The sequence below is a fragment of the Brassica napus genome, unplaced genomic scaffold, assembly GCF_020379485.1.
Source record: "Brassica napus cultivar Da-Ae unplaced genomic scaffold, Da-Ae ScsIHWf_152;HRSCAF=279, whole genome shotgun sequence".
NCBI lineage: Eukaryota > Viridiplantae > Streptophyta > Magnoliopsida > Brassicales > Brassicaceae > Brassica > Brassica napus.
In genome coordinates, this window is record NW_026014946.1 from 19939 (window position 1) to 33628 (window position 13690).

A 13690-nucleotide genomic window follows, 5' to 3' on the forward strand; every position below is an offset into this window, starting at 1 on the left:
GACCATTAATGATTACAAATAATCATATTTGATAACAACTTTTGTATCCTCTCACATTAAAAAGTTTGTGATTAACGATTTAAATTTTTGTTACAGCAAATAAACAAATGTTAATAAAATCATATAAGTAAAAAGTGTCACTAATTAGTATTATATTAAAATATACTATATATATATGTCAATATCACTAAAGTTTAATTATATACCATATAAATTAAATAAAATGATTATTTTCATTTATGTTCTTACTCTAATGTGTATACTTTTATGTATACAAATTATTTTTTAAATAGTTGGTTTCTAATATGTTATTTGATCCTGACAATCCGAGAAATATAATTTTTCAAATCGAGGTGATTTTTAATATTGTAAGCACTATATATATATTATTTCATTTATATTAAATAATTTAGTCTTGATTTTATTCCTAAAAGGCTTTTAAAATATCATGACATGATTCTAATCATCTTCTTTTGAGTTTGTTCAAAGAATAAGAGATTTGATCATTCGTCTAATACTTGTTTCTCCGTAATACCCTATCTAGTTATTATAATTGTAAGAATGAAAGATTTAAACGATTTATTATAGTTTTTTCGTTAGTCATTTAATAAATCAAATAGCACTTAGTTTATACATAGTTTATATATACTAGAATGATAAAGTACTATATATATATATTATCTGTATACTTTTAAGTAACTAAACTTAAAAAGCGTAGGAAATAAATAATTTGTTTTTCTATAATTAGATGATTTTTAGAACGGACAGTGAATATATACTAGACAAACATTTATATTTAGAATCTTCACTTATATTCTATAACAGTTTGATATATTAGATTTGAACACTAACTTGTTAATATAATTTGTCGGTGATTTTCTTCAAAATTTTGATTTTTAGATATTTATCTGGAGATAAACTAATTTTTACATATCTGCATCTTTTTAAATTGACATTTATGCAATTTACAGATTTTTTTTTTTAAAAAGAAACAAAATTCATATCAGTGAAACATAAACGAGAACGAATGCATAAATTTATAGATGTAGAAAATGAAATCACTTATAGAGCATTAATAGTAAACAAATCGAGAGCAAAAAACATAATTTTCTTTTGTCATTCAATCGATGTTATCTATCTGGTTTTGGTGATTTGTGTTAGTCTCAAAATTTAATTTTATTTTTTGCTTATCAAATCTTAAAAATAATTAAAATGAAATGTAATACATTAATTTTTCAACAAAAATGATAAATTTAAAAACTAATATTTATATTCGTCATTTTACAATCGTTAAAAATGTGAATATTGTAAAATGTTAAAACTATTTGATAAACAAATATTAGTATAATAAATTCATCCACGCACGTTGGAGGTTATCATCTGATATTATATTTAAAGTTAAAAGTTGACTGATTCTATGTTTTGGTTTTGAAAATTTCTATTGAAACACCTGTATTTTGTAAATTGTAACGCTGTGTTTATTTTGGATCTTGTGACAGCCGATAAAAAAAAGTTTTACTGTTTTTGTGTTTTCATTAGTTATCTTTTTTTTTGTCAACGTTTTCATTAGTTGTCTAGCAGCCGACAGAATGTAATGAGCCTTCTTATTTCGAATCCAATTTAGGTAAATTTTTAACTTCATTAGAAAAAAAAAACAAAAAAAATTGCGGTCCCATTTTCGACCAACATTTATGCAAGTAATTATCTTAAAAATCTAAAATCCAAACGCATGATTCATTGTTTATTACTCAAACTCAGGAACTCGCTCTAAACCATCATACGACTGCGTTAAATGATCTGGATACTGTGACAAATTTTATAATGTAATCTTGATCGATCTGATACGAATTTATAAAAATCAAATATGCAAAATAATACTGTAATGAAGTTGGTTTTGTTGACAAAAAATAAAATAGCTAATGAATTTTTTGTCGGTCATAAGGGACCCACAACCGTCGACTATCAAGACTCATATTGCCGACAAATATAGTGAAAGCTTTTTTTTTTTTTCAGTTAAATAAAATTTTGTTTATTTCATAATAATCATTCATTTAATTTAAATTATAAAATACTATTGAATTTCAACCTTGTCCTCAGGGACATCTGCCAATTTAATTTGTTTATGTTAAAATATAAAAAATAATTTTCTACCAAGCTCGAGTAAAAGAAAAGAGGATCAGAAGTACTTCATAATTTAAAATAACACAATATATAATCTCTCGAAAAACTGAATATTGACATTTATAATCGATATAAGTTTAAGGCTGATGATCGTGTTGGTTTAAGTTCAATATATTCATATAAAGCTTTCTTCAAAAAAAAAATATTCATAAAAAGCTATTTTGTTACAATGAATTAGGCAACATTATATAATATACTCTAAATGTTAGATTCAGATTTATTATGGATTTCCAATTTAAAACTAATTGGTAATGAATAGATTGAGATTAATTCTTATATTTCTAATATAGGATGTTTCTCATCAATACCCTTCCTTACGCTCAGACATCTAGGTCTGAAGCGTGGACAATGTAGGAATAACATCCACAGAGGGTCCAACATCGGTATAGTAGTAGTAGTTGTAGTAAATTAGGTCAAAAGATCTTATCGTTCTGATACCATTTTAGATTCAGGTTGATTATAGGCTATCAACTGAAAACCAATTGGTAATGAGTGGATTGACATTAACCCTTTATATAGTAGTAGATTAATTCTTATATTTCCAATGCGGGATATTTCTCATCAATACTAAACAATATTTGAATTTTAGTAAGAAAAATGTTTCGATTTTTCAAAATTAGTCCTTAAGAATCATGACTAAAGTGGCAGAAGATATTTTACATAAATCAATCTTTATTCTTAACATAAATTTCCTGTAAGCAGCAAATATGCTGATTAAGATTTTTAAAATTCAACATCATATTTTCCAATATAGTTTTTGTGATTAAATGTAATGTTTGTTACAGCTAGGATAGTTATAGTGTAAGAATGTATATTGCTAAGCACTGCACTCTGAACATCATACCAATCAACCAATATATTAGATATTTAGGTGATGATTGTCTATATAAATTTTAGATTTTAGTTTTTATTTTATTTTTGGATTTCGATTTCTAGTTCTTTTTTTTTAGTTTTTGGAAAAAAAATTGAATGGTGATTTTAGATGTTAAATTCTGGATTTTAGTATATGTTTTTAAGAAAAGTTGATTAAATTGATGAATAATAATCAATATTAACAATAAAATATCTTATGAATATAATAAAAAATATAAAATACTACCTAAAACACACATTCAAAGATAGTAATATGGATTTGTCATTCTGAATAATTTGATGAATTTGTTTCTAAACCAGTTTTGCATGAATATGATCATCCACCCTTTGTCATTCTGAATAATTCCGATTATTTTTATTTTTTTTTTTAAATTAGTATTTTATTGCATAGTTTATTTATTAATGTGAATTTACATAATTGAGTATGGGAACATATGATCAATGAAAAATAATTGGTCCAATTGTATGTATAATCACTTATTTTATTTGATGACATGATGGTGACTGGTGAAGTGAAAGTATGAGAGTGAGAAGGGGAATAAGCATTGGAAAAATATGAAAGAAGAAATCTTTCAAAAAATGTAAATGATAAATAAAAAATAAAAAATCATTGTTGGTAAATCTAAAAATACAGATTTTGGTTTTTGTGTAGAATTAAATAGTTGTTTGGAAACTAGTTTTCTAGTTTTTAGAAAATCTTTTTTAACAAAATCTTGATTAGTAAATAAACAAAGTAGTTTTGTTAAAAAAACAAAAGCTAAAAACTAGTTTACAAATTACAAACAGTCAATGATTAATTTGAGACCTAAATCACTGGCGATCCTAATGTTTTTCTACCTAAAAAACATGACCGAAAATTTAAAATTTGTTTTTTTCTTCGAGAACAATGAAAAATGTGATTTTAAATAAAGTACTTGAGCTCAAATATAAATTTTCTTCGTCAGCCAATTTTTTTGAAGTTAAGCTAATATATGATTTGCAGAAAAATAAAAAAGCTAAATATATGATAACCCTTAAGTGAAGACAAAGTTGTGTGAGGCATATTAAAGTCATGTCGACAAAAAAAAAAGTATTATTACAAAGATGGCTGAGAGCCTGAGAGTAGATCGGTGGAAATGACATTTGTTCAAAACTATTGTTAGTTGACATTGTTGATCGAAGAAACACGATGTGTAATGTTTTCTACTTTTCTTTGACAGGTTATGCATGTTTAATGGTTTTACGTTATGATTAAATCATAATCTATCAACACAAACATCTTGTGTATTGGGCTTCTTGTCAAATTAAAATTTTAAATATTTCTGAAACAAATGAAAAAGTCATATAACAGAAAATATATTTTAAATAAATTCAGAAAACTCAAAATAATACTTTTACAGAGTTTCAAAAGACAGTTATCTAAGTTGCAAAAAAAAAAAAAAAAAGACAGTTATCTACCACAGTCTCCGTACTTTTGTCCAAAACAGATTTAATCTCGTAATATATATATATTGCGGTGAAGATTTTTTTTTTAAAGAAAATATTGCGGTAAAGTTAGTAAAGAATTTATAAATGAAGAATTTACTAGTGTGATCGGTACTTAGTTTGGTAACGTTGTATCACGGTATTGCTCCATGCTTAATTATCCGACTCGGCCGGTCATGAGAAGATTTTACCGTGATTTTGTACCATCAAAAATTTCTACTGTTTTTTCCTTTTTACATTTATGGTAAGTACAATAATGAAACTTTGCTAAAGAAAGATATCCAATGAATGCATTTATATACACTTTAATGAAACACACATCTGACATTCATTGGCTCTATCGTAATAATTGTTTTTATTACTATTGCACTATTTCCACAAGTTTTTTAGCTTCTAAAAACATTACCATAAAACTATGATATTAAAGGGGAAAAAATTGATGCAAGAATCAAGATGACGAAAAACATACTAATCATCGTCTTATTAATTTCCGTTAAGTTACTAGTAGTTTGTTGTATTGATTGGCATTGCTGCTTCGACAATTATCATCAATTCTCTCAACATGCGGAACAAGAGTGGTAAATGGAGAACGAGAAGATTACGATATCTACTACTTTGTAACATCACTTCCATGTGTATTTTAACAAAAATCTGCGGTCTCCATTAATGTACTCAACGAGTTCATAATACAAGATTATGGTTGTAGTAGGCCATGTCAATCGATGTTGAAACCCTTTGTAATTGATCGGTCAATTTGTGTGAATGTAATCTTAACCTAAGATTTTTTCCATAAATTTAAGTATATTTCACGAGAGCAACGTAATAATGCTAGTGATGTTATATATTTTTGGACCGTTTCAGAGTCTTAGGTGAGTGGGCCACCCATTTTCATTATGTAATTTTCTGAGTGGGACCATTTCATTTCCAGTTTCCATCATAAGCGCTTATATATATGCCATACTGATGTCCATCCATCCCACACATCATCTCTCTCCCTGCATTTATATACTGCACTCTTCTTTGCTCCACTCCACACAAAAGAGAGAACCAAAACAGGCTAACATGGCTAACTCTCCATCTCTCTTCTCCCAATCTTCCACTTGTTGGTGTTATTAGGATCCTCAGTGAATGCTTATTGGCCACCATCACCTGGTTACTGGCCAAGCTCCAAGGTTTGCTCCTTGAACTTCTACAAAGGTTTTAGGAATCTTTGGGTCCTCAGCATCAGAGAATGGACCAAAATGCCCTCACCATCTGGCTTGATAGAACCTCAGGTATTGTGATTAAACTCTGCTTTTCATTTCTCAAGTGGATATTTCAAAATTTTTTTTTGAAGTTTTTGTTTCTTTTTATTGATAATGTATTTGGGCTTTCTATGCATAGGAAGTGGATTTAAGTCAGTGAAGCCATTCAGATCAGGTTACTTTGGAGCATCCATCAAACTCCAACCTGGCTACACTGCTGGAGTCATCACATCTCTCTATGTGAGTTAGAGACTCTCAAGTAGCTCTCTATAGTTACATTTAATGACCTTAAATTAAAACTAACTAAGATTAATTGTTGCAGCTATCAAATAATGAGGCACATCCAGGATTCCTGATGAGTGGACATCGAATTCTTGGGGACAACATTTGGAAGCCTTACACACTTCAAACAAATGTGTACATTAGAGGAAGTGGTGATGGCAAAATCATTGGTCGCGAGATGAAGTTTCGCTTGTGGTTTGATCCCACTTCGGATTTTCACCATTATGCTATTCTTTGGAACCCTAGAGAAATCATGTAAGCATTCTTCTCCTTAATGGTCTTATAAACAAATAATTTAAAATTGTTTTTGTTGAACCTAACACGTTATAACTAGTGTAGTTATAAAAGATCCTTTTTCTGAAAAGAGAAAACTATAAATTATTTTATGCCGCAGATCTAGGTGGATGTATCTAGAGCCATATAGTAAACAAAGATAGTTGAAATTTTATTTTATAAATGGAAAAGATCTTCCGTAGGGTTGCATTATTCGTGCAAGGAGAGATATAATTAGAGACAAACAAGAAAGACAACGACCGTACGACGGTGGACACTATACTTGATTTTTTTGTTAGTCACAAATAATTAATGATTTTCTCATGTTATTCGTTTCTAGGCATAACCAAAATGCCAGCTTTACTAATTTTTAGTTCCTTTAACCAAGTATGATTCCTTTACACCTATGAGGTGCGACCACATCAATGGGACATACAGAATCTACCTACCATTCTAAGTATTTAATATATAGAAATATTTTCTAACTATTTTAGAATTAGATCTCACAATTTCTTACCAGAATGTTACTATATAAACATAACATACATATTTTTTATCAGGGGATATATATATTCCTTATTTAGTATTCAAACAATATTGTTTTTGTTTCATTTGTGTTTCAGATTTTGGTGGATGATATTCCCATAAGAAGATACCCAAAAAAGATGCGGCTACATTTCCACTAAGACCAATGTGGCTTTATGGTTCTATATGGGATGCTTCTTCATGGGCAACTGAGAATGGTAAATACAAAGCTGACTATAAATATCAACCTTTCACTGCCAAGTACACAATTTTAAAGCGATTGGTTGCACCGCCTACTCATCCGCACGGTGCCATCCACTGTCGGCTTCACCATACCGTTCTGGCGGATTAACTCGGAAGCAATACCAAGCAATGAGATGGGTGCAAACACATAATAGGTATACAATTATTGCAAAGATTATAAACGCGATCATTCTTTAACGCCGGAATGTGGGCGTTAGAAGAAAATTTGAAAAATGTTCTGAGGTTTGAAAGTTTTAATTTTCATTAAGAAAGTTTTGCAAAAATTGGGAAATTCTAAAGGTTTTATGCTACTACATTATTGTCTGTTTTTTCTTTGTTTCACAAAATAAAGGTTTCTTTTTTCTCTTTGCTTATCATCTTGTCGAATATGTAAATGTTTCCAATACCATATTGTTGGTCAAATGTGTTCCAAAAAAAAAGATTGAATGTTTTTCGTTATTCCATAACATGATCAGACTTATCTTAGCAATTTACATATCAATTGTCAATAAATGGATAGGGTACAAGGCTATTAGCTAGAGCGATGCAAAATTTACAGAAATATATTTTAGCTAACAACTTATTTAACCGTCACGAAATTATTATCGACCGATCTCAAACGACTGCTTGATATTACATACTATTATTTTTTACATCATCAGGCTATAAACAAATTTCAGGCTATCTAGTTCAATCTTTATAGATAAAAACACTAATAACTATCCGGTCCAATAATTCTAAATCCAATTATTTTCTCTTGAGAGGGTTCCAATTCTTTAATTTCTGGCCTTCATCGAATCTTTGAGAGTAAATGATGAAGCCAAGCATATATAACTGTTTATCATCGTCTGGAAAATTTGTACTTAGAAAATTATGATGAAACCAAGCATATAGGTATATATGTGGTGATTTTTTCAAGAATAACAATTTACAAAAAGATCCACATTAAAAAACGAGAGAAAACAATCGACAAGTTCAAATGCATTGCAAAGAAATAAATGTCAGGACCAAAATGACAAGTAAGACTGCAACTGATCAAGACGAAAATATTAATTTCATATAAATTCGATTTCTTTTATTTTATTTTTAGAAAGGTTATTTCATTAATTTGAGTATATTATTCAATATGGCTTATACATTTACTTTCCGGACAGTTGACTATGTGGAATTAAACTAAGCTAAGCAGAGAAATACAGAATCATATAAAATGGCAAAAACGATTTTAAAATAGAAAGTTGATATGTATTATATGTGAATAACTAAATATAAATATATATACTTATATTAAAATTTAATCTATTTATTTTATAAAACATGATCCATAATTATTTTTAAAATAAATTATATTAAATAAACTAGTTTCAAATTATTAATACTTAATTTTCAAGGATTTACTAATCAAAATTTCATTAAATTATACTTTATTCATAAATTTCTCATACCAATATATTTGTGTCCTATATATTTTGCATTTTGTAGCCAAAAAAATCTTTATAAAAACATCTCCATAAATGATTGGAAGATGATGCCAAAAAAAAAAAAAATGATTGGAAGATATTTAGTGCTATATAAAATTATGGTTGTGATTGAAAAGATCTACATCACTTGTCGATCAAGCTCCTAATATATAATATTTTTGATAGTTGGATTCTAATAAATAATATATAATCACACCAATCAAAAACCTTAGATGAAAAGAAGCAACTTCAAAATAGTAAAATTCCACAATTATTTTCCAAAATACTATTTTTATCAGTAAGTTCTTGGAAACAATTTGGAAATTTAATCTAAGTCAGCCGTAAATCTTCCTGAATATATATATATATATATATATATATATATAATTAAGATATCGTAAATATTGAATCATATAAATAAATGAATTATATGTGTTTTTGGGAATCACCGTTAATGATTAATTAGTCCCCTAAACAGAATATATTTCTCATGATTTTTTTAGATAGGTAAGTAGATACATTGTTTAGATTATACACTTTATAATTTCTGTGAATGACATCCGAAAACATTATCACTGGTCAAATGAATTTTTATCGCATGATATTAAAAAAACAATATCTTCTGTGATATTTTTCGTATTATTTATAAATAAATGGAATGATGGTTGAATACGACTAAACAATGAGCAGGAGTATTCCATCTGAATTTGGTAGATGCGTACAAGACGATTGAAAACATCAAACATTCGTTAACAAAAATAGCCCACAAGCCTACTACTGACCCATGCTTCTCTTTCCTCTTTTGGTATTTTATGAGAACGTTGACATTCATTCATAACTTCAAATGTGGTGTAGATGTTCGAATGTAACTTTATTTCTTTTTCATCATTATGATTTTTTCATATTCTCTTAAGAACTAATTTTTTTCCAACAAAAGATATAAAATAGATCGTAAGCAGTTTAGATGGAATCCGTCCATGTCTTCCCGTGGACATTTATGCGAGTGGCAGAGTAAGCCATAATCAAAGGTAGGAACCGTGCGAAAACTAGTACTGTGAGCTCTTTTTTTTTGGGACATCACTGTGAGCTCATAAGTATTACTATAATGGTGGTAAAAAAAAAAAACTTGGGACAAAGCATAAATCAGTATGTCGTGAATTTAAATTCTGCTAAAATTTACTATTTGCTCGACCAAATGACATGAAACCATATATATTTCAAGTTTCATTAGAAAATACCAGATCAAATTTCCCGTTAGTACTGTCATCATCAAAGATTAATTGAACTTTGATCCAAATATATATCTCATAAGTGAACTGACCCTAATCTTCCATTAAAATTATGTTCTGATAGATAATTGTCGGAATTGGCATACTTTATTCTTAATAAAAAGTTAAGATACGCAAAACGATTTGAATTTTTTTATTAAAGACATTGAAAATGTTGCTGAAAACTAGATTCAATCTTTCGAAGCTAATAAAAATCTTCTCTACGTTGTTTCTCCCACGTGCTTCCTAATTGCGACGTAAGAAATCTAATAACACTCATCAGAGTACTATGTAGAGAACGTTGTTAAACTACCGAGAGGCTTTATCATACAACATCTTAGAAACAATACACTAGTCTATAGTGTCCATCGTATGGAATTTGTGGAACATCAATATATCATCATGGTAACCCTTAGAGTTTAGAGTAAAAAATGCTTCAATGGTACTCTATTTCTCACTCTATAATAGAGTAAAAATAGGTTTACTCCAAATATAAAGTAATTTGTTTTTTTTTGTTCATCACTCTATTTCTACTCTGAAATAAAGTATCATTGGAGCAAACTCAAACTCTATTATAGAGTTACTCTATTTTAGAGTAAAAAATAGAGTAAGCCATTGGAGATGGTCTTAGGATTAGAAACATTTTTTTTTAATGAAAAGCATTAGAAACACTAATATTATCGACAATACTAGAAACATTATTATCAGAAAACAAACAAAAAGCCAAGGCTTTCGAACTTTCACGTCGAAACGATTTCATTGGGCATTGATGAGATCTGCATATTATAGTGGGTTGGCTAGCCTTGTCTTTGAGTTTCGACAGACATTGTCTCCTTTCAAGCAATGTCCTTTTCTATATCTCTGTCTTTCCATTTTTTTGTTTGATTATTTTCATTGAGTATAGAAAAATTCATACAATCTATTCTTTTGAAGTAGTTATAGTTAATCAGCAATAGTGAATTTGTTTGAATGGTTTATCAGATAGTTGAGAGAATAAGATGTGAGTAGTTCAAATGATATACAAGATTAGTAATAATTTAATATTTGAGACTTAATCTATAATTATTTTTAAACCGTTTGCATGAGTTAAAGCATAGAAAGCACAATTTCCATATATAGTGGATATATACAATTTATAGCAGGAAAATATTAATCCCGACCTTAGCTCAGTTGGTAGAGCGGAAGACTGTAGTTGTAGCTGTACTATCTTTAGGTCGCTGGTTCGATTCCGGCAGGTCGGAATTTTAATTTTATATTTTTTTTTCCCTAAATATCACACGGCCATGAATCTTGTATTTAATAATGGGCCGATAAGTCCATAGCTAGGCCAGAGAGGTAGAAGTTAATCTTCTAAAGACCGTAGTTAGTTGCTGATAATCTTTAGGTCAATTTGAAGCCCACAGACTTTGTTTTCAGTTTCCATTTGTTTTGGGTTTTGTAAATTTATTGAGCCTATTAATATTGTAATCATGGGCTGAAATGTCAACATATAGAAAGTAGAGTGTAAAAAGCATCAAGCACGCGGTTTCACAAAGGAAAAAACGACAGCGTTTAGTAGTCAATCCGTGTTTCGACCCTGACGGTTACATTTTCAAACGTAGGGTCAATACCGTAATTTCATTCGCTCCACCTTTTTCTTCTGTCAAACCCACTTTTATTTTTTTTTTCTTTTTACATCTTTTATTCTGAAAAACCACTATACGAAGGAATCTTCATCGACTCGTTTATTCACAGATCCGACACAATACCGCCACATCCGGGTTCGAATCGCATACCCCGGGTCGGGTTTTCGTTCCTTCCCTTCTTCAAGCTTCAACCCCCATGCTGGCTCAGCGAGTTTAGGGCCCGAGCTTTTTATTCTGAATCGAGAATGGCTAGGGTTTACAGCAATTGGGATAGGCTGGTTCGAGCCACCTTGAGAAGAGAGCAGTTACGAGATTCAGGCAGGCCAAGGCCATGAGCGTGTCAACAGCGGACTCGCCGGAGCCGTTCCGCCGTCACTCGGCCGAGCTACGACATCGATGCTATCTTATCTTACAAGCTGCTGACGAGATTCAGGCCGAAGATCCTAACGTCGCGAGGATCCGTAAGTTTTTTGTGTGGGATTCGTTGATTTTGAGAGTATAGCGTTGTTAAGAGAGAAGAGATGATGGATGAATGAGTGAGGAGAAAGTGATTGTGATTGTTTGCAATTGATTAGACTCTGCTTTTGTGTGATGCAGTGTGTGAGCAAGCGTACTCTATGGCGCAGAACTTGGACCCTAACAGTGATGGTAGAGGTGTTCTTCAATTCAAAACTGGTTTGATGTCAGTCATTAAGGTATTTTTCATCTTCTTGACTTGTATATATATTTGTCAATTGTTCTTTTGTGATATTTGGTTTTGGTCACATGTAGTCTATGGTTTTAGTATGATTGTTACTCTACTCTCTGGCTACCATTATATGTGAGATTTAAGGTGAAACATCATTCTTTCTTGTGTTTTTTTTTCTATGTTATGTCAATTGGTGTGATTACTTGTTCTGAATCGAAGGGGTTGTTTACTTTTGCAGCAAAAACTTGCCAAGAGAGATGGAGCTTCGATAAACCGTGATCGTGATATTGAACGACTATGGCAGTTTTACCAACTTTATAAAAGACGGCATAGAGTGGATGATATCCAAAGGGAAGAGCAAAAATGGAGGGAATCAGGAACTGCTTTTTCGTCTAATGTTGGGAGTATGTGCTTACTTATCCTTGTGGTTTTCTTATTTTGGGACAAATCTTGGGTCCTTTTTGACTGACCAGTACTTTTTTTCTTTCTCTCTCCCTCTTTCATAGGATCTTGAAGATGAGGAAGGTCTTTGCCACTTTGAGGGCCTTAGTTGAAGTGTTAGAGGTGTTAAGTAGAGATGCAGATCCAAATGGTGTTGGGAGGTCTATCAGAGAGGAGGTACTTCTCTTGTAATTCTAAAGAAATGTAATCTGCTTCACGCTTCCTGTTTTGGTGATGCCTTTCGAAAGATCTTACTGAATGGTTATAATTGTTTCCTAATATCATTAGATCAGTCATTGGAAGTTGTCATCTTATATACTTATCTTATATGAGCTAACTGAGTTGTTTATGTTTTCAGCTTGGGCGAATTAAAAAGCTGATGCAACTTTGTCTGCGGAACTAACCTCCTTACAATATTGTCCCTCTAGAAGCGCAGTCCATGACCCATGCAATAAGTGTTTTCCCAGAAGTGAGTCAAACAAGAATGAAGCAATTATTTTCATTTTTTTTAGTATTTTTTTACCTGCCAAGTTTTTCTTGCTCAGGAAAGAGTCTTTTGTCTTTATTTAGGTCCGTGGTGCGATACAGGCGATTAGATACACTGAACATTTCCCTAAGCTTCCTGATGATTATGAGATTTCCGGACAACGTGATGCAGACATGTTTGATTTATTGGAGTACATCTTCGGGTTTCAGGTATACTGTTATTATGTATCATCAAAATCTCCCTTGATTGCTGTTGATTCTTGTCACTTACACTATTATTTATTGAACATTATCTCAGAAAGATAATGTAAGGAACCAAAGGGAGCATCTGGTTCTCACACTTTCAAATGCACAATCTCAGCTCGGTTTACCCAGCCCGAATGACCCAGTGAGTTCTTCCTTTTTGACAACAGTCATCTGATTGATTGTCTCGTTGGTGTAGTGATTGTCATCTTAAAATCTTCACCTTTATGTGTAGAAAATTGATGAGAAGCAGTCAATGAGGTTTTTCTTGAAGGTTTTGGATAACTACAATCAAGTGGTGCAAATACTTGAGGATACGCCTTGGTTTTACAACAAGTAATTTTTTTGGTCTAGTTCTGATATGGAAATGGTGGCTTAATTTATGTAATTTGATGAA

At 30.6% G+C, this 13690-nt stretch overlaps 3 protein-coding genes and 1 non-coding gene across 4 annotated transcripts; all 4 read left to right on the forward strand.

Annotated features, from left to right (window-relative positions):
* The first annotated feature begins 5080 nt into the window (after positions 1–5080).
* LOC125597743 (probable xyloglucan endotransglucosylase/hydrolase protein 32) lies at positions 5081–6303 on the forward strand. Its single transcript, XM_048772280.1, has 5 exons — positions 5081–5096; positions 5635–5690; positions 5741–5792; positions 5902–6002; positions 6085–6303. Exons 1-5 carry the CDS (start codon positions 5081–5083, stop codon positions 6301–6303), a joined length of 444 nt encoding a protein of 147 aa, XP_048628237.1.
* Positions 6304–10965: 4662 nt separating this feature from the next.
* On the forward strand, positions 10966–11051 carry TRNAY-GUA. Its single transcript is given in 2 exon segments — positions 10966–11002; positions 11016–11051. It is a non-coding gene; the product is annotated as a tRNA-Tyr (tRNA).
* A 492-nt stretch (positions 11052–11543) lies between these two features.
* LOC125597744 (callose synthase 10-like) lies at positions 11544–12967 on the forward strand. The gene is made up of 5 exons (XM_048772281.1): positions 11544–11896; positions 12033–12130; positions 12362–12531; positions 12630–12741; positions 12923–12967. The coding sequence occupies exons 1-5, from the start codon at positions 11767–11769 to the stop codon at positions 12965–12967; spliced, it is 555 nt and encodes a 184-aa protein (XP_048628238.1). The 5' UTR covers positions 11544–11766.
* LOC125597745 (callose synthase 10-like) lies at positions 12627–13629 on the forward strand (the record flags this gene model as incomplete). Its single annotated transcript, XM_048772282.1, has 5 exons — positions 12627–12741; positions 12923–13033; positions 13135–13260; positions 13349–13438; positions 13529–13629. Coding segments are annotated over exons 2-5 (347 nt in total), but the record flags the coding sequence as incomplete, so codon positions are not given.
* Between the last annotated feature and the right edge of the window lie 61 nt (positions 13630–13690).